This window comes from Artemia franciscana, chromosome 9, assembly GCF_032884065.1.
Source record: "Artemia franciscana chromosome 9, ASM3288406v1, whole genome shotgun sequence".
Classification (NCBI taxonomy): Eukaryota; Metazoa; Arthropoda; class Branchiopoda; order Anostraca; family Artemiidae; genus Artemia; species Artemia franciscana.
The window spans coordinates 13,306,333-13,325,675 of NC_088871.1; the positions used below are offsets into that span (position 1 = coordinate 13,306,333).

Below are 19,343 nucleotides of genomic sequence, written 5' to 3' on the forward strand. Positions count from 1 at the left end.
AGTAAGGACCCCTTTGGGTAAAAGAAGACCACTTAAACACTGGTCTCATTCTCAATGGCCAGGGTGACATAGCCATCAATAATAAAGCTTTTTAGTAGCTCTTGCTTGGAAGGTTTTAGTGTTTCAGGTTTAGTTTTTTTGTTGTTTTTTTTCTATTTGATTCATATCAATTTCTCCTTTGTTTTAAGATTGACTATTTTTCTTCAACGTCTCCTCTTAATTTATTTTTCTTTCAACAGCTTTTATTTTCATAGACAGATTTTGAAATAAGTGTGGACTCCGGTATTTTTCAGTGAATAAGGATTTAGCTCATTTTAAAACTGCTTCGGGACTTTTTTGTACAAAATTATGGACTCTTTTGTAAAAAAAATTTGTATAAAATTATGGTCTGGCTCTTTTTTACAGCATTATTCCACAACAACACTCATCCAGTTAAACACAATCTACCATATTCTACAGTCAACAGTAATATATATATTTTTTTGAATATACAAGGAAAAACATAATAATTTGTCAATCGATGCGTTTTCCTATGAGGATTATAGTTTGCCGTGACTCTCGCAATCCAAGTGCAGACAGAAAAGTAACTAATGATTTCTGTCTAGGGCAAAACTTCGTTTGTTGTAAGAATATGATTTTAGCAGTATTCAATTTTAGTAACAAGTTTTGACGCTTCACAAACACTGAAATATGAACTAGAAACTTATATAAGTGCATAATTTATAATGAGGTGTAATCATAAGGGCCTATGATTTATTATTTCAAAATAAATCTACAGAAAACACCTGCAGAATTTTTATAGCCATAAACTGAAATTCTATAAACCATTTTCAGAGGGCCAGGTCACTCTAATGAAAAAAAAAAACGATTGTACATTGGGGCTCCCTTGACCCAGGAAGCTACTGGGGTAGATTCAAATCTCAAAAAAAAAAAATGAGTCCTTATTAGGAAGCCTGTTTTTTTATTTTTTTATTTTACTGTGTTCCTCTTTTCCAAGGGACTTAAAATTAGAAGTCTAAGCTGATAAATAGGGCCCCCTTGGCCCAAGCACTTTTAAGTTTCAAGCTGTCAGAAAAAACAAAACAAAAAAAACACACAAACAAGAAAAATGTTGATCCTATTTTTAGGCAAATAAACCCATTTTTCAATTTACATTGACATCCTTTTAACCCAGAAACTTACAATAGTAAGTTTCAAGCCGTTTAGGGAGAATGTTTCTTGAACCTTCGTCAGGTGACATTTTCAGAGGACCAACATTTTGCTTCTATATTTGCCCTCTTAGAGTCCTTTTAAACCAAGGACTTAAGGTCAAGAGTTATAAATTAATCAGAAAAGAGTTTTAAACCATTTTCGGGCCAAATTTTTCGCAGGCCGTACCTCCAAGTTTTCTTAAGCATTATGTTCATATTTACTTAACGTCTTATGATTGCAAACTTAAGACTGGTCAAGAATAAAAGTTTTTAGCCTATTTCAGGGCTCCCTAACATCCACAACCTTCAACAAAATGCTGTCTTCTTGGCCCGGTAACGACTACAAAAAGTTCCAGGCCAATCAGACCCCTAAAATCAAACATGCACCCTTTTCCGCTATCAAATCAATATATAAACAATTGACGATTTGCTTAATTTGCGGTCCTTGTCCCAAGGGCTGTGGGGTCATGTTATCCCCAGAGGAACAGGCTATTTATCGGACATTCAGCTATTCCAAACAAAGCAACTATCTCTAAATTTATATCTAATATTATGGGGTGCGGCAGGTAACAGAGAGGCCACATGATGAAATTCGGTTGCCCTCCAGTCATTTTAAGCCCTTACAGAGGCCCCTAGGACTTAGAATAAAAAAATACAATGAGTTTCTTCCCAAGTTTCCATAGCCACCCCTTTGATAAGTGGCTAAAAAAATATACAGGGATGGGACATGGCTCTTTACTACAGGTAATGCTATAAGATTCACCCCAACGTTCAAGGGTGGTCAGAAGGTAATCAACCAAAAGTTTAGAGGTTAACGAGTATCTTAACATCAAATATTCAACCGCTCACAGAGCAAGATCATATCTTTTAGGTTATTTGATTCATAGTTTTGGTAACTAACTTAGGGTTACATAAAAGATACTCAACACAAATAGTGGAATACAACAATCATACCAGTACATTAAACGTTTTTTCTAAGATCAGTTTTACTTCACTGTCCTACCTACTACGCCCGAGCTCCCACTCCCACAAGAATATGTTTATGTGTTCTAATTTTTACAAACATCCTTTCCTCTTCATTATATCTGACTTCTTTTCTTCTCATCCAGAACAGAAAAATCCCAAACTGAATGCACAAAAAGTAGTTGCACTGCCAAGTATACCTCATTCTGATTAATCCTTTGGCCATCTTTGATGTTGCTAAATTTAATAGTAATGACTTGCAGAAGATCAATGTCTTGAAAAACTTCAATCATTCTAGTGAATCTAAAATACATGAGAAGATTATTTAGAAGCGTTGAGTAATGTGATAAAGATAGGATATAGAGTAGAGAGTAGCTAGTCTATATGAATTACCTTCTCTTATTTACATTTTACCTGTAGATTTAACTTAAATCTGCACTCCGTTTCTAATGTTGTGATTTCAATTTTTTCTTCCAAAATCTAGAAGACAAAACCACTCTTTTGGTAAATAAAATTTTAGCATTTGATAAGAATTCTCTCAACCACATCAGCATGCTCACATTTACAAGGGAGTGAAAATGGTCTTTTAAGATTGTCTCAAACCACCGACTTATATATGAAAAACGATGGATTAAAATGACTATGTTAGTGTTATTAATCAGTCCTCCTTGACAATTTTCCTCAACATTATCCCCTCCCCTTATATAACTACTACTACTACTACTAACAACTCACTGGAGCACCAAGCCACCTTAGGCCGACAGAGATACACATTCAAGAAGTTCTCATTTCTCTTAAATCTTTCCTTACATCTTCCTGCCCCCTTTGGGGACGACCTGCTTTTGTTTGGGTCTAGACATTTGGTTGATAAGGAGTATCTTTGGCAATTTGGCATCCTTCATCAGTAGAACGTGTCCTAGCCATCATAACCTTTCTCTCATTATAGCCATAAGAAGAAGCATTCAATTACGTTTTTCTTACAGCTTACTGTAGATATAGAAAAAACTGAAAAAGTTAGCGACGCTTTAGATGTGAGTTGGAAGATTTGTAAGTTTGGCAGACCTCAGGTGTTGATAGTTTGGTAAATGAAATTATTCAAAATTTGGCGGATATGAACCTATGACATTTTAGCACATTCTCAAAATGTTCTGCCCAGCTCTTTTTAACTCTCTCCTTATCAATAATTATTGCCTCGTCCTCTTTTCAACTGGGAAAGTCTAGATTGACTATTCCCTCTTAATTTATCAGCATTTCAGAATAAAATTTACTATTAGGTCGTCTGGCTCTATCTTCCAGGTCTTAAGAACTTATTCTATCCACCTTCTATATTGTGTAATTTTATACTCCCATGTTAACAATCAATTGTTTCTAGAAAGTTAATCCGAAATTCTCATCTAGGAGTCTACCAGCATCGCAGCTCTCTGGAAGGTAGTTACCCTGTCTTATACAAATTAAACTCCAGTCCACATAACAGATGAGAAAAAGGCAGTCTTAACACCCAAATTGCTCCAGCATTCTCCATGGACTGTGTGTCTATCATCAAAAGTCGTCGGTATAAAAGGAAATCTATAAACAAGCAAGAATATTAAATGTTGAGGCATCTATAAACAAAATCCAGCAAAAAATAAAACTTCCTTTGAAGTGGATATTTTTGTTTTTCTAGGTATTTGACAGTCTAGGTATTGGTATTTATAATCTGGGTATTGATAATCTAGCAACTCCTTCTACAACGACAGTTTTGGTACGGAGCATGTTGGGCATTTAGTGTCCAAACAGGTGGATATAAATGTTGGTAAGGACAGAATTTCAGAGAACTTGGAAGCAAGTATATTTAGACACCTAAAATCCTACTATGTCTTGGTGCAACAATCCTTCCAAATACTTTCCTGCCATTTCTTAGAAATCGTGGTAAGGTGACTTACCCCTGAGCTCTATTTCAGACCAAAGAGCTTTAGACCTATTTGTTTTGTTATTAACCATTCTTTTATAAGGGTTCAAAAACATGATATGGTTCAGTGAATATTGACTGAAGTGACACCCAAGCAGGCTAGTGACTACAGAAGGCACAGAATAATTGAGTGATACGAACGCATATGACCTATTGGTCGAACGCGTCTAACCCCGAACAACAACAACGTGCCGACTTTTACAAGACTGTCAGCCTTCTTAGACTTAAAATTTTGACGAGTTCTAGTGCCTTTTCTAAGAGTATAAAATGACTGGACGGTGTTAAGCCCCCTACTTGCCTCTTTTTGTCTGGGTCCCAGAGTGGCGAAACAGAACATGAAATTGAAAACCAAAATGAAAAACTTTAATGTAAAGAAAATATGTTGCTAGTAAAACTGAAGCTAGTAAAACTGTAATTTTCAGGGCCAACAGCCCAAATTTACAGGAAATACTAATTATATATAAAGGAATCCACAAATAATATTGACAAAAAAAAAACACTTATTTTTTGTGCCTTTTTGAAAACAAAACTTTATAGATGCTAGGCTCCACATAATTTTGTCCCTTCAAATAGCTTAATGGTAAATTTCGACACAACCTTCCAACAAAATATGTTAACAACTTAGACACTGCTCTATCACCCAGAATTGACTCTAGTTTGACAGCTCCTCGAGAACAGGATGCAATCTGGAGAAAAAGAATCGTGCCCATCTAGAGGCATCGTGTCAATGCAGATTTGTGTAAAACATCCTTCTTTCACTCAGTCTTTTGTTTGAAAAATTCTCTTAGTCAGAAAAAGCTTCATCTCCTAGTGTTCAAGCTTTTGGTTATCCATTGACAAGGAGAGATACAACAATTCATGGCATATAGTATGGGATGTGCCAGATGAGCTGAGCCACTACCATCACTGACCAGCATCGCCAGAATATTTTATCTGGCAATTGAAAAAAAAATGGGAATGTGGCAAAAATTAGTTCAAATTAGATTCCATTTCGAACCGTCCGCCCCCACTCTGCTTCCCTCCAGGACACTAACTTGTTCATAAGCTTGGAACAACTTTGCGCAAGGAGAATCAAACGTTCAGATATGGACGCACAGCCCAAACAAGGATACGGTAAGGAGTTTTCAACAAAATATGTCCATTCTTTCCCATCTTAGATTTTTAGAAAAATCAGTCTGATTTTTTCTTCTTTTTTTTAGTTAGAATCCAACTCCATTGATGAAAATTGCTTGGCCAAAGCATAGAGCCCAAGAAAAGGAAACTCTTGGCAGAAGCTTAAAAAAGGTTGTTTCATACATTGAGGTATTGAGCCTAGATTTCAAAAAAATCTTTATGGTACAAACAATTGCTAAAAAAAACTTTTTGATGAAGGTAAAGAGCACAGATGAAACTTAGAAGAAATGACACGAGATATATCTGGAAGTCTAACTCAAATAAGTTGACTTATGACATTCCCTTGCAATTGTAGAACTTATAGAACTACTGCAAAACGGCTTGTATTTGTAGAAACGAATAAAAATCAGGACAATGAGAAACGTAAAACTCCTTAAGCAGCCTGCAGAAAATAAGAGACTGATTTACAAGGCTCTCAATAGTCTTTCATTAGCCAAGATATCAAAAACTTTTAGTATACCATTCAAATTTACTAAAAACCAAGAAATAACAGCAAAAAAACACAAGCAAGCTCATATTTCAATAAAGTGCTAGTTTTGGAGAATTATACACACATTATAAAAAAAAACCATAAGTCAATTTATTTGAGCTAGTTTTGTAGATATGAGTTGCATAAACCACATTAATCTGAGGCACATTGACTCATTAACCTGAGGCACAGTATCAGAAAAACTTTCACAAAAAGCACTGCATATTTTTGTGCTTATATTCCAGAGTTCCTCATATAGAGCCTCATTAAAATCATGTATTCATGTTCTTCAAAAAATAATAATAATAATAATCATAGTAATAATTTTGCACTATAGAGCTATGAGGCATGTCCTTCATTAGACAATTGCACATAAATAGTATAGCAAATTTATGCTCTGGACCACCTAACTCATCCATTCAATTTACATCATTTTTAGTCCATTTTACATTATTTTTAACATCAATTAACGCACATTTTGAACATTTTCCATCCCTACATTTGACATTAAAACAAGTCCTTAGAAATCTAATTTGGTTTCGTTTTTATACTTTTTTAGAATGTAAAAATGGGTTCTAGCTCACTCCATCAATTTACCCCCTTTTCAATTGAATTAATATCATTTTAAATTAAAAATTCGGACATTTTTATAATTTCCTATCCTGAGCTTTAAGATCGTAGCAGGTCTTGTGAAATAAGAATTTCATTAAATTGTGAAATAAGGGTTTAATTATACTCTATTTTTCCTATACTACCAATAAAATGTAATAAATTAATATTTAGCGGATAGTTCGATATCGATATCTAAATAATTTATTTGATCTTTATTCTTTCTTTCAATAACCTTTAAAATCATACCTTTATCTATTTTTTTATATTTCAAGATCAGCTGCTTTAGAATCAAAACGCTTTGGTGCATTATTACCTTACTAAAGTTTAATGAATCATTTTAAAAAAATATTAAAGATTTGATACGAATTAATTTGATTGACTTTGTCTTAAGGAGCACAGGAAAGGCAATAGGAGACCATGGAATCAAATTGGGAAGAAAAAAGCTCCTGGATTTAGATTATTCTGGTGATTTAAGTATCCTAGATGAAAGTGTGAGCAAAATGAATGAACTATATTTTGCAAGTTCAGGGTGCTAGAAAAGCTTTGAAAAATAATGTTAGGAAGACTAAATCAATAAGGCAAGGGATAAGTGAAGATGTCAACATAATGTTGGGTAATGAAAAGATTAATCAGGTGGACAGCTTTACTTACCTTGGTAGTATTATTAGTAAAGACGGTGGGAGCAGTGAAGATGTTAAAAGTAGAATAGCAAAGGATCAGGGTGTTTTTTCACAATTTTAAAAAAATTGTTTGGAAAAATAAGAAGATGAGTCTGCAAACAAAGATTATGATATTGAAAGGTACAGTGATGACATTGATCAAATATAGCTCTGAAGCGTGGGCACTCTGAAAAGCAGATGAAGATTTACCAGATGTTTTCCAGAGAAATTGCCTACCAATTGTTCTGGGTACCTGGCTCACTGACTGTTTTTCAAACAGAAGACTGTACAAAAAAGTGGTTCAATCCCCCTTTCTAGGGCTATAATGGAAGAAACATTAAGATGGCTACGGCACATTCTACAGATGAAGTATGATAGATTACCAAAGATTGTCCTTTTAGGCCATCATCTAGGGCTAAATGGAATGCAGGTTGTCCTTGTCTAGAATGGGAGGATGTCACAGAAAAAAGATTTAAAGAAAATGGGATCTTCTTGGGAGGGTGTGAAGAGGGAGGTTTCAAATAGATTGGTATGGAGGAGGAGTGTGCATAGCTGTGTTGGCCTTTGGCAGCTTAGAGCTGTAGTGAGTTGTTAGTAGTAGTAACATATATATATACATATATATATATATATATATATATATATATATATATATATATATATATATATATATATATATATATATATATATATATATATATATTATATCTGTATATATAGATATATGGTAATTGTTTAGTTTCATCACAAGCTGTCTAAACTGGAAACTATGCTGTGAAGCAGCATAGTTTCCTTACTATAGTACTTAGAAATGCTAATTGCAGAAGCGCATCCATTTCTGGTTGACCCTCCTCCTCCATTGGGCAAACTAAAAATGCATAAAGTGGGCCTGCTTCCACGTAACATTACCTACAAAGCAAAGTGTATTAGTCCAAGAGCCCTGCGGGCAGCAGGGTGAGGTCTGTATTAAATATTTATTCTATAAATATAGAATACAGACCTGGCCCTGCTGCCTGCAGGGCTCATGGACAAATATGCTTTGCTCTATAGGTAATGTTACCTGTAAGCAAAATTGGAAGTTGGATTTGTTGACAAAGACCTGGCTAGTTGAAACTCAGAAGTGAAAGTGAACCATCTTGGATATGAACACTAATGGATACAAGAGTTTTTTTTCGTTATCTTTTGACTTTCTACTATGCAGAAATTACCAGTGATAACTGGAATTAGTATTTAAAATATAATTTCATTCATATTGTATAGTCCCAACTTTTTCCTCGGCTTCAAAACCCTGCCGACTTTACGCATTTTTAGTTTACTCCATGGAGGAAGAGGGTCAGCCAGAAATGGATGTGCTTAAAGAATCAGCATTTCTAAGTGCCGCTTTCCACTTTAGACAGGTTGTGATGAAACTAAACAATCTATATATATATAAATAAGTTGTCTGTCTGTGTGTCTGTGGATCAGGTGACGTCATGTTTCTGTGTTGACTGACGTCATGTTTTCGACTGACGAAATTACAGACCGGGACATCGGGACACAAATGACGACCGGGACACCGGCACATCTATATATATAAAAATAAGTTGTCTGTCTGTGTGTCAGGTGACGTCATGTTTCTGTGTCGACTGAAGTCATGTTTTCGACTGACGAAATTACGAAATTACATTGGGACACAAATGACGACCAGGACACCGGCACATAGGGAATATAAATGACGACCGGGACACTCAAAGAGAAAGCGACCGGGACACAAGGAATGTTCGATTAGCAATCACCATCAACAAAGCACCGGGACACAAATGACGACCGGGACACAGGGAGTATAAATGAGGACCAGGACATAAGTAAAAAAAAAGCTAAAAAAAAAACTAAAAAAAGGTAAAAACTACAAAAAAACTAAAAATAAAAAAAAAATAAAAACTAATAAAAAAAATTAAAAAAACTAAAAAAGAAAAAAAATAAAAAAAGGAAAAAAAAATGAAAAATAAAGGAGAAAAACAAAACTAAAAAAAAGAAAAATACAAAAAAATAAAAAGAAAAAAGAAAAAAAACTAAAAAAACTAAAAAAAAGTAAAAACCAAAAAAAAAAATAAAAAGAAAAAAAGGGGAAAAATAAAAAAATTTATTTCATCATATACCATTTCAGAAACGAATGTATAGCCTATACAAACCGGGACACCGGGATACAAATGACAAACGGGACACAGGGAATATAAATGACGACCGGGACACAGGGACACAACTACAACGGGGACGCCGGGGGGCACAGGGGGATATATAAATGACGACGGGGACACAGGGAATGTTCGATTAGCAATCACCATCAACAAAGCTGGCAATCATTAGAATCATGAGGTATAACTAAAAAAACTAAAAAAAGGTAAAAAACTAAAACCTAAAAAAAAGACTAATTCAAAAACGAATGTATATACAGACCGGGACACCGGGACACAAATGATGACCGGGACACAGGGACACAAATACAACGGGGACGCCGGGGGGCACAGGGGGATATATAAATGACGACGGCGACACAGGGAATCGTCGATTAGCAATCACCATCAACAAAGCTCAAGAGCAATCATTAGAATCATGAGGTATAGATCTGAATACGGATTGTTTTCCCATGGACCATTATATGTTGCATGTTCAAGAGTCGGTAAACCTGACAATCTATTTATATGCACAGACAATTGGACAGCAAAGAATGTTGTATATTCGCAAGTTTTACGTAGTTAAAACCATATATATATATATATATATATATATATATATATATACACAGGTTGGACATAGGGAGACAACTACAATGGCACGTAACGACTTACGCACGCGGGAGGGCTTGGGGGGGGGGGCGAAGCGCCCCCACCAACTAGGTGTTAGGGTGGCGCGAAGCGCCACCCCAACAGCTAGTATATATATATATACATATGTCATTCTCAAATTACTGCAATAGAATGGCTGGTAAACAACTTGCAGCAAAGTTGACTGTTATTTTCAATAGGCACATGCTTCCTTCAATTTTACCAAAATTTACTTCAAGAACAGAACAAAAAAGGTTAAGGTGCCATTAGCGATTGGAGCCTATGCCCCCTTAATCTGAAGATATTTATAATTTCCTGGGATATTTTGTAGCAGTTGCATATTTCACTGTTACTTTGTAGTAGTTGAATATTTCACTCTTCCATCAAACTCACGCCTCCTGACCTTTTCAGTTGTATGGAATGTTTGCTAGTGACAGATTGGGAAAGGTTAGGATAGGTAGAGTTTGTTACCCATTTATGAGAAACCTAATCTAACTTTTATCATCAAAGCTTGCATACTATTACTACTACTAATAACTCACTGCAGCACCAAGCCGCCTGAGATCAACACAGCAACGCACGCTCCTCCTCCAACCTAATCTATTGAAGGCCTCCCTTTTTATACCCTCCCAGGAAGTTCACATTTCCTTTAAATATTTATTTATGACATCCTCCCAACCCAGACGAGGAAAACCTGCTTTCTGTGTAGCCCCAGATGGTTGGCCAAAAAGGACAATCTTTGGCAATCTGACATCCTTCATCCGCAGAATGTGGCCTAGTCATCTCCACCTTTCTTTCATTATAGCCCTAGAAAGCGAGATTGAACCAAATTTTTCGTACAACCTAGTTTTTGAAATACGGTCGGTCAGCCGGGTACCCAGAACAATCCGTAGGCAATTTCTCTTGAAAACATCTAGTAAATTTTCACCTGCTTTTCAGAGCGGTCATGCTTCAGAGCTATATTTGATCACTGTCATCACTGTAGCTTCCAATATTCTAATCTTGGTTTGCAGACTTATCTTTCTATTCTTCCAAAGTTTTTTTTTTTAACTCAGAAAAAAACACCCAGAGCCTAAGCTATTCTACTTTTAACATCTTCACTGCTCCCATTGTCTACTAATAATGCTACCAAGGTAAGTGAAGTTGCCAACCTGATCAATCTTTTCGTTACCCAACGTCACCTTTTCATCTTCACTTATTCCTAGCCTTAGTGACTTTGTCTTCTTAACATTAATTTTCAAGCCTATTCTAGCACCCTGAACCCGCAAAACCTCTAAAAATTCATTCAGTTTTGCTCATGCTTTCATATAATTATGCTTAAATCATCAGCATAATCTAAGTCCAGGAGCGATTTCCTCCCCATTTGATTCCGTGGTCTGCAATTGCCTTTCCTGTGCTCCTTAAGACGAAGTCCATCAAATTGATCCATATAAAGGGGGATAGAACACAACCCTGCTTAACTCCTGATTTAATATAAAACCAGTTGCTAACCTCATTTCCTACCTTAACCACAGCAGTATTATTCTTGTACATAGCACAAATCACTTTAATGTATTTTTCTGGTATACCATATAAGAATAAGACCTTTGCTAACACTCTTCTATCAACAGAATCAAAAGCTTGCTCATAATCGATAAAACTGAGGACCACAGGTGTTTGACAATGAAGGGACTTCTCAATTATTAACCTAATAGTGAAAACTTGGTCAATACATCCTCTACCTTTTCTAAAACCGCACTGTTCTTCCCTTAAAACTTTGTTTACAGCATCTCTCAGTCTAAAAAGTATCATATCACCAAGTAATTTGCTACCTACAGAGACCAAACTAATGCCTTGGTCATTACGACACTCACTCTTGTCACCTTTCTCATACAGTGGTTTAATTAAGGTTTTTCCTAAAATCATTAGGTACTACCCCTTTTCAAAAATCATATTCATAATCTTCCATAGCTTATTCCTAGCCTCAGAGCCACCATACACAAGAAACTCATTTCTCACACTATCAGCACCTTGAACCTTATTATTTTTTGATCCTTTTAGCACTGTTGCTAATTCTTCCTCACAAAACAAATCTTCCTTCACATCCAAGGTATCACAAACCTTTACATTTTCATCTATTTCTTTTCCTGCAACTCTATCTTGGTTTAGCACATTCTCAAAATGTTCCACTCATCTTTCTTTAACTTTTTCCTTATCACTAATCATGGCCCCATTCCTATCTTCAACTGGGACTAGTCCTGATTGACTACTCCCTTTCAATTAATTAACATGCCAGTATAATATTTTACTATTATGCTGTCTAGCTGGATCTTCCAGATCCTCAGCAATTTTATCCATGGCCTCTGTTTCACATCTCCTTAGTTCAAATTTTAATGCTTTCTCCACTTTCTTTGCATTCCTTTTGTTTTCATGCAACCTATCACTCAGATAATTCTTGTACAAACCCTTTCTACCCTCTATTAAACATAAAAGCTTTTTCACTAATATTCCTAGTTTCAGTCTTAGCATTCTTCCCTAAAACACCATCAGCAACTTCACAAATTGTTATTCTAAAATTTTTCCATCCATCTTACACATTGTCAAAATTTTGAACTCTCAAGTTTAGCATTCAACTGTTCCTGGAAAGTTTTTCTTAAATAATCATCCTGGAGTCTACCAACATTACAACTTTCTGGGAGGTAGTTACCCTTCCGAAATTTCAAATTTAAATTAACCTTAGACACAACTAGATTGTGATCTTTACTTTTAACATCAATAACAGCACTCCTTTACACCCTAGTACCTTGTATTGATCCTGCTAGTCTTCAGTTCACAATAACATAATCAATAAGGTTTGTTGTCTTACCATCACGTGAATACCATGTCAACTTATGGGCCATTTTGTGACCAAACACTGTATTGGTTATAACTAGGTTGTTATACCTACAAAATTGCAAAAGTCTATAGCCATTAATGTTTTCTTTTCTGTTTTCCAAATTTACCTAGGCTAGGAAACCATCTATCCCTATTTCTGCCAACCTGGGTGTTCAAATCTCCTAGCAAAAAAAAAACAACATATTTCTACCTGGTACCCTCTCTATTTGCTACTGTAACTGTAAGTAAAATTCATCTGAATCACTAGTATCTCCTGTCAGTTTGGTTCAACAGAGGCATATACTACTATAACTGATACCCTGAACTTTTTAGTCATAAAATGAGCAATTAGTATTCTATTATTAATACCTTCCCAGCCTAAACAAGACTTAGCAGCTTCCTTATTCATCATGAGCCCTGCTCCCTGTCTATGTAACCCATCCTTCCTGCCTGAGGAAACAAATTCTATGTCACCTAATTTCATACTTCCTACCCCTGGGATATGAGTTTCTGAAACTCCTAATAAATCCAGTTCAAACTGTCTGAATTCGTCAGTCAAAATGTCGATGTGATAGTCATTATTTAACGCCGTAACATTCTAAGTTCCAATTTTCATGTTCTTTAAATCTTTGAAATTATTTTGGCCTCAGGATAAGCAATGATCCCAGATACCAGTGCAGGACAGGGACCAACACATCTTCTCAAGTCTACACCAAAGCGCTTAAGCTGGCTTAGAACCAGACAGCAAGAAGTCCCTGGGACCTCCAGTAAGTTGGAGGCTTCATGCAATCCTGGGCCCATCTTGGTCACAACATGGTTTTCAGCGCTTGGTGATGCTCTTCTATCAACAAGAGTCGAAATCCTGCACAGACAGTCCCAAGCCTATTACCTCCAACTCATTATATATATATATATATATATATATAGGTTTTTCAGTCTTATACAACTAAAGTTATTCAGATTTTTTCACTCTTATACAGTTAAAGTTAGGTTAATTTTGGTTTTCAGAAATGAGTAAAAAAAACTTGACCTAACCCAGCCTTACCTAACCTGGCACCATCAAACCTTGCATAAAACTGTAAAGGTCGTGAGGAGCAAGTTTGATGGAACAGTGAAATATTTGACTACTACAAAGGAGCAGTGAAATATTTGACTGCTAAAACATGTCTCAGAAAATTATAAATATCTTCAGGTTACTTTGATGACAGTCTTAATGGCACCATTTTGTTCTATTCGTTAAGTAAATTTTGGTAAAGTTGAAGGAATTATTTGCCAATTGACCAGAACAGTCAACTTTTATTGTAAGTTGTTAACAGCCATTCTATTGCTGCAAGCTGTGAATGTTCTTCAGGTTTATCAAAATAACCCTTATGTTTTCTTGTTGTACAGAACACAGAATTGGGAAATATGTTATGGCTAAAGCAAAATTAACATAGGCTTTATCTGTTTCAGAAGGGTAGGATTAAGAAAAAGAAAATAACCTATTTTCATAGCCAGTACACTCATTTTTTTTCTTAGTCACTCAAAAATTCTCAAGTTATAACTAGGTCCATAAAACATAACATGTAAATACAAGGTTTACGTTCAGTTCTTGTCTTGTGTATTATTGAATTGTTTTTCTTGAAATTTACATATGTATCTATAAAATAGAAGAAAACAGCATTTTTTTTAATTATAGTAGCTCACAGTCAATTTAGCAATAACTTTTTTCTGTAAAAATGCTCAAACACAAATCAAAATAGGAAGCATGATTAAAACTTACTGTACATTAGAAAGTAAGAATTTCCTCATTTTTAATCCTTAGTGCTGCATAAAACAACAACAATATGGATAGGGAGTAAAGATCTGTTACCCTATAACACTATCCTCTTCTGAAAGAAACATACAAATACAATACAAACAGTACCATTTGATTCCTTGTTTATGCCCTTTCTCAAAAGTTTAAAAAAAACCTAAAAGAACACACTAAAACACTGAAATTTTTACTAAATTTCTTGATGAAATTTTTACTTAATATACACAGCATGTTTCATATAATCAGGTTATCATGTTTCCTTCAATAGCTATCCACATTTATTGATTTTTTTAATTATATTTTTTCTATATTTCAGTTTTAATCATTCAGAGGAAACTAGATTTCATCAAGTCAAGAATCCAGTTATCTATTATGCAACTTATCCTAGGATGACCAACAACAAAGAAATATATTATTTAAGACTATATATAAGATGATTTGGGTAGAAGGTGATGCCCATTGTCAGGAATTTATCCCTGATATTGTAATACTTTTGTTTTATTAGTGTGTTTCCTTCAGAAGAGCTTTCCAAGTGTCCAATTGTAATTTTATCCATAATTCAAAAAAATTCTGAATGAAGACTCCTTATAGGGAGGAAGCATTATGATAACAAACAAGAAGTAATGCTGCATTTGAAACTTTTAACCAAATATTACTATGGCAGTTGCATCCCCCCTCATAATGGACAAGATATATTCCTATGTTATATACAAAATTAGGAAAGACATAGATTAAAATAGAAGGAGCCATTAAAATATGATTAACATAACTCTCTATGTATGATCTATAAAGTAAGAAATGTGTTATTATGGTGTTCATTATGACATTTGTCAATAACCTAAGGACAAAATTTTGCTTCATTTGTGGGAGATGGGAGATTCTTTTTATTTTACAGAAAATTAATCTTAGAAAGCAAGTTGAACATATAATTGAATGGTATTGCTCTTTTGTTACTAACCTTCTTCTTAGAAGGAGTCTTTCTACAGGATTAGCCTAATTTTAAACTCTAAATTCACATTAGATTTATTTTCCCCTGAATCCCAAACCCCCATTTGGAGAGAAAAAAAAATCTGAAATTTACTTTATGGTTTGTACTATAATATATCCTAACCATTTGGTCCCAGCCAATTTTGGGCCATGTCCTACCTAAGCAGCACTAATATCCTCATATATCTCTCATTAATTTTAGTTTTTTTTTTATTCAGGAATGTACTAGTATTCACCTGAATGAAGCTTATAAGGCCCCAGTGGTGCCAATTAGGGGGGACAAGGGGCAAACCTGCCTAGATTTGGAAAAAGACCTTGTTAGTTCTATTTAAAGGCTATTTTGTGTTTTAGCTATGCGCTATAATGAACTAGCAATACTGAATGACTGGTTACTTATATTGTTCTCCCATGTGCTTTTATTTTTTAAAGCAATTAAACAGCACTGTTGCTTTTCTTACTACTACTTTTATAATTGCTTTCCAATGACTTTGTTTAAAATGTTACTTCTGATCTCATCCTGGAGAATCCTAAATATACTACTAGTAGACAACCTTGTGTTGAAATGTATAAAACAATTCCTCTCTGGTGTCTTACCAGCAATCATGATCTCTAGCAGGTGTTCAGTCAAAACTAAGAATCAGCTTGTCAGTTTATCTTGTTTGTTGCTGTGAGTCCATAATCAAACAATGACCAACCAGCTCAACCTTTTCTTGAGAGGAATTTGGCTTCTACTTCAAATGGGAGGAAATTCAGTGTGCATTGCTTTAAGACACAAATGGATTGAATGCTCATGAAACTTGAATTCCTTGTTTTGTTTTGCTTGCTACCATTTATCTAGTGCAGATGTAAGGGCTGGGGGAACTGTTGGAAAAACGGCTTTCATCAAGACAAAATGTTTTAGTGGGAAAACAGTTCTAGTGTCTTGAAGCAACAAAATACTAGTAAAATACATAGGAATTTTGAATCAGCATGGGTGGAATTTAAGATAATTAGTACTGACACTTTGAGATGTTTAGCAAGTGACCTAAGTTGGTCCAAATTTCAAGAGGTTCAAGAAAATAGAGATCACACAAAGTACATTTTTGTGCTATTTGCTTTTTGCCCATTAGGGTCTTCCATAAAGAAGTATTGACAAATCAGAAACATCTGCAAGCTGGGATAATCTTGTTGACCAGACGCAGAAAATATTTTAAGGCAACCAAAAGTTGAAGGTAAAATTATAGTGCCAATTTGATTGCCATTGCAGTCATCAGTAGCAAAACAATGCAGTTACACTGATAGGAAATGCCTTGCATCAACACATTATTTCAGAAATAAAATTAGCTAATCCCTTCTTTTTGACAAGATAAAAGATGTTTCAAGAAAAGAATAATTAGAAATCCTACCCAGGTACACATCAGATAGAAAATTAGTGGAGTGGCTTATTGGCTTCCATCACATGCAAATATTAAATACCAAAAGCTCGGCCATCTTGATTTGTGAAACTATAGAACAGTTTGTTTTTTTTGTAAATTTGATGTTGTGAGTTGCCTAATGTTATGATGGCATATTTGTTATAGGTGGGGAATCCAGTGGAATTCAAGCAATGTTTAGGAAGAAGGTGCCTCATAGTTTTTTTTACACTGTGTTGCTCACAGATTACACTTGGTTTTGACTGATTGCCTTAAAAATATGAGTGAACTTTAGAAATTTTTCTCTGTAGAACAAAGAATTAGATCATGCAGCACTTAAAATGAACTGTTATTAATGAACTACATAAGGATGCTTAAATCACCAGAATAATCTAAATCCAGGAGCTTTTTTGGTAAAATTATAGTTAATTGACTTCTTGCTATCTTGGAAAGGGTTTAGGTTAGAAAAATGAAACTTTCAGGGATGGGTCTACAGGCTAAATTATGTCCTGGAAGTTGAAATTTGTCTACATTCAGGTCTATACCTATTAAAATTTTTACAAAACAACATTTTACCTTAATTTTTAGTTACCAGTTGCCCTTTCTGCCTTTAGTTCTGAAAATACAATTCTAGTTATTTGAATAGAATTTCAAGCCATATCAAAGTTTTTTTTCAAAATATAGGAAATGTGTTTGCATATCTTTAAAACCTTATAGAATTGAATTGAGCAAAGTTATGAAGCTGAAAACAATTTTGTTGTACTTCAATTAAACCAAAGATCTATTTTGCAAGGTTTCACTTTTATAACACACATATTTTTCAAGGTCATCAAAGGTCAGGGCCCTCTAGAGGGAGAAGGAGAGGAGACAGTTGTTTTAAAATACCTTCCCAGGACATACTTTAGTCTGTAGATTCATCCCTGAAAGATTCATTTGTCCTAACCTAAATCCTTTCCAAGACAGCAAGAAGTCAATTAACTGGAATTTTACTGCTTTTTTCTTCCTCATTTGGTTCCATGGTCTCCCATTACCTTACCTGTGCTCCTTAAGACAAAGTCAATCAAAATTATCCATATCTAAACTTAAATATAAGTACTTAAACATAAACTTAAATTTCATTCATTTAACTTTAGAACAACAAATTGGTGGTATGAAAACTGGACACAGGATTATTGGCTAAATTTGTGATATAGAGCATTTATTTGTAGACTACCTATTTTTGTTATTTCCTCCTTAGGCTTTAGGCTATAGCATCTATATATTCCATATAGCCTATGTATTCCAATATATTCATATAGCCTATATTCCAAGTGCTTGCTTCTTCCGAATTTAAAAAATCTGAGATTAGTGCGCAGTTGTCGAACGTTACTTTCCTTTAACGCCATAAAATAAGTTAGATTAGCCGTTTTTCGTGTATTTCCGGATGTAGCCGTACTTCCGGAGATAGTCTGTGCAGAAGAAAGCAATATCAAATTATCAAGAGGCTGAATTGATACTGGCTGCATTTTAATCCTTGAACTGCTGGAAATAAGTGATTTGAGTATTGCACCTCCCCCAGCTATACCTCGAGAATCTTAACGGCAATAATTATTTGGACTATCAGTGGTGTCAGCTTCTAAAGAATTGAGTGTTTGCTGAGATAATCTTTGCCAAAATATCAAACTTTTTACTTGTGCTCGCAGCCTTGCCACATAATGCCACCGAAAACCACAGGGAAAAGCGCTATGAAACAGCCAAAAGCCTCAAAGCCCGAAAAAGGCTCTGATAAGTGTGAAATGGAGGGTTGTGCTTTGGATAAAAGGTTGAATGCTCTAAAATGTGACGAATGTTTCTCTGGCCTTAAGAGGGTGCCTCTCAATGTCTGAAACAGAGTACGACATATTTAAGAAAATGAACCAAAGACTTGAAAGTGTTTGGGTCTGACGTCATCACAAAAGCAGTGGAATTAAATGCGGGGCATATTCAACTGATTCATATTCGATATGAGTGCTTCTCTGGATTTTTTCAGAGCCAAAGACAGCGACCTTAAAGAGAATATAAAAACAAAAGTTTCTGCGTCAGAAGTCACGGAAATTGTAATCTGTATTTTTGCCAAAAAAATATGAGCCAACTTTTGCAAAACAGTCAGGCAAGAGGTAGCCAGTGAAATAAACAAGAAAGTAGCTGAGGCGGTACGAACTGACAGAGAGAGTTAATAGCGTAAAAACAATCTTATCACTTTCGGGGTCTTAATCAGCCCTACACTGTCAGTTGAAGCGCAAAACACAGCCGACAAAGTCTTCATCGTGGAATTTCTACAGAAAGTATACGGAATGTCTGCTACTATCACTAGTGTAAGGCGGCTGATTAGGCAACCTTTTACAGCGTCCGCTCAAGATCCGTCCAACACCACCGTACCAATTGTATTCACAGTTACCGACCTTTCGGTGCCCAGAAAAATCGTGAATACGTCATAAAAAAGAAAAAACAACAACAAGACTTTACAGTTCCGCCATGACG

General features: G+C 35.1%; 1 protein-coding gene across 4 annotated transcripts in view; it reads right to left on the minus strand.

Annotated features, from left to right (window-relative positions):
- The window catches only part of LOC136031024 (uncharacterized), a 38,783-nt gene extending 20,590 nt beyond the window's left edge, over nt 1-18,193 (minus strand). The window contains exons 1-2 of one of the 4 annotated variants that reach the window (XM_065710209.1): nt 18,058-18,192; nt 2,354-2,456 (exon numbers count right to left, since the gene is read on the minus strand). In XM_065710209.1, coding sequence (XP_065566281.1) covers nt 2,354-2,446 — 93 coding nt within the window. In that variant the 5' untranslated portion in view covers nt 2,447-2,456; nt 18,058-18,192. Of the gene's footprint in view, nt 1-2,144; nt 2,457-18,057 lie in introns of all 4 variants that reach the window. The other 3 variants (XM_065710205.1, XM_065710208.1, XM_065710207.1) reach the window with 3 other exon arrangements.
- Nucleotides 18,194-19,343: the final 1,150 nt, after the last annotated feature.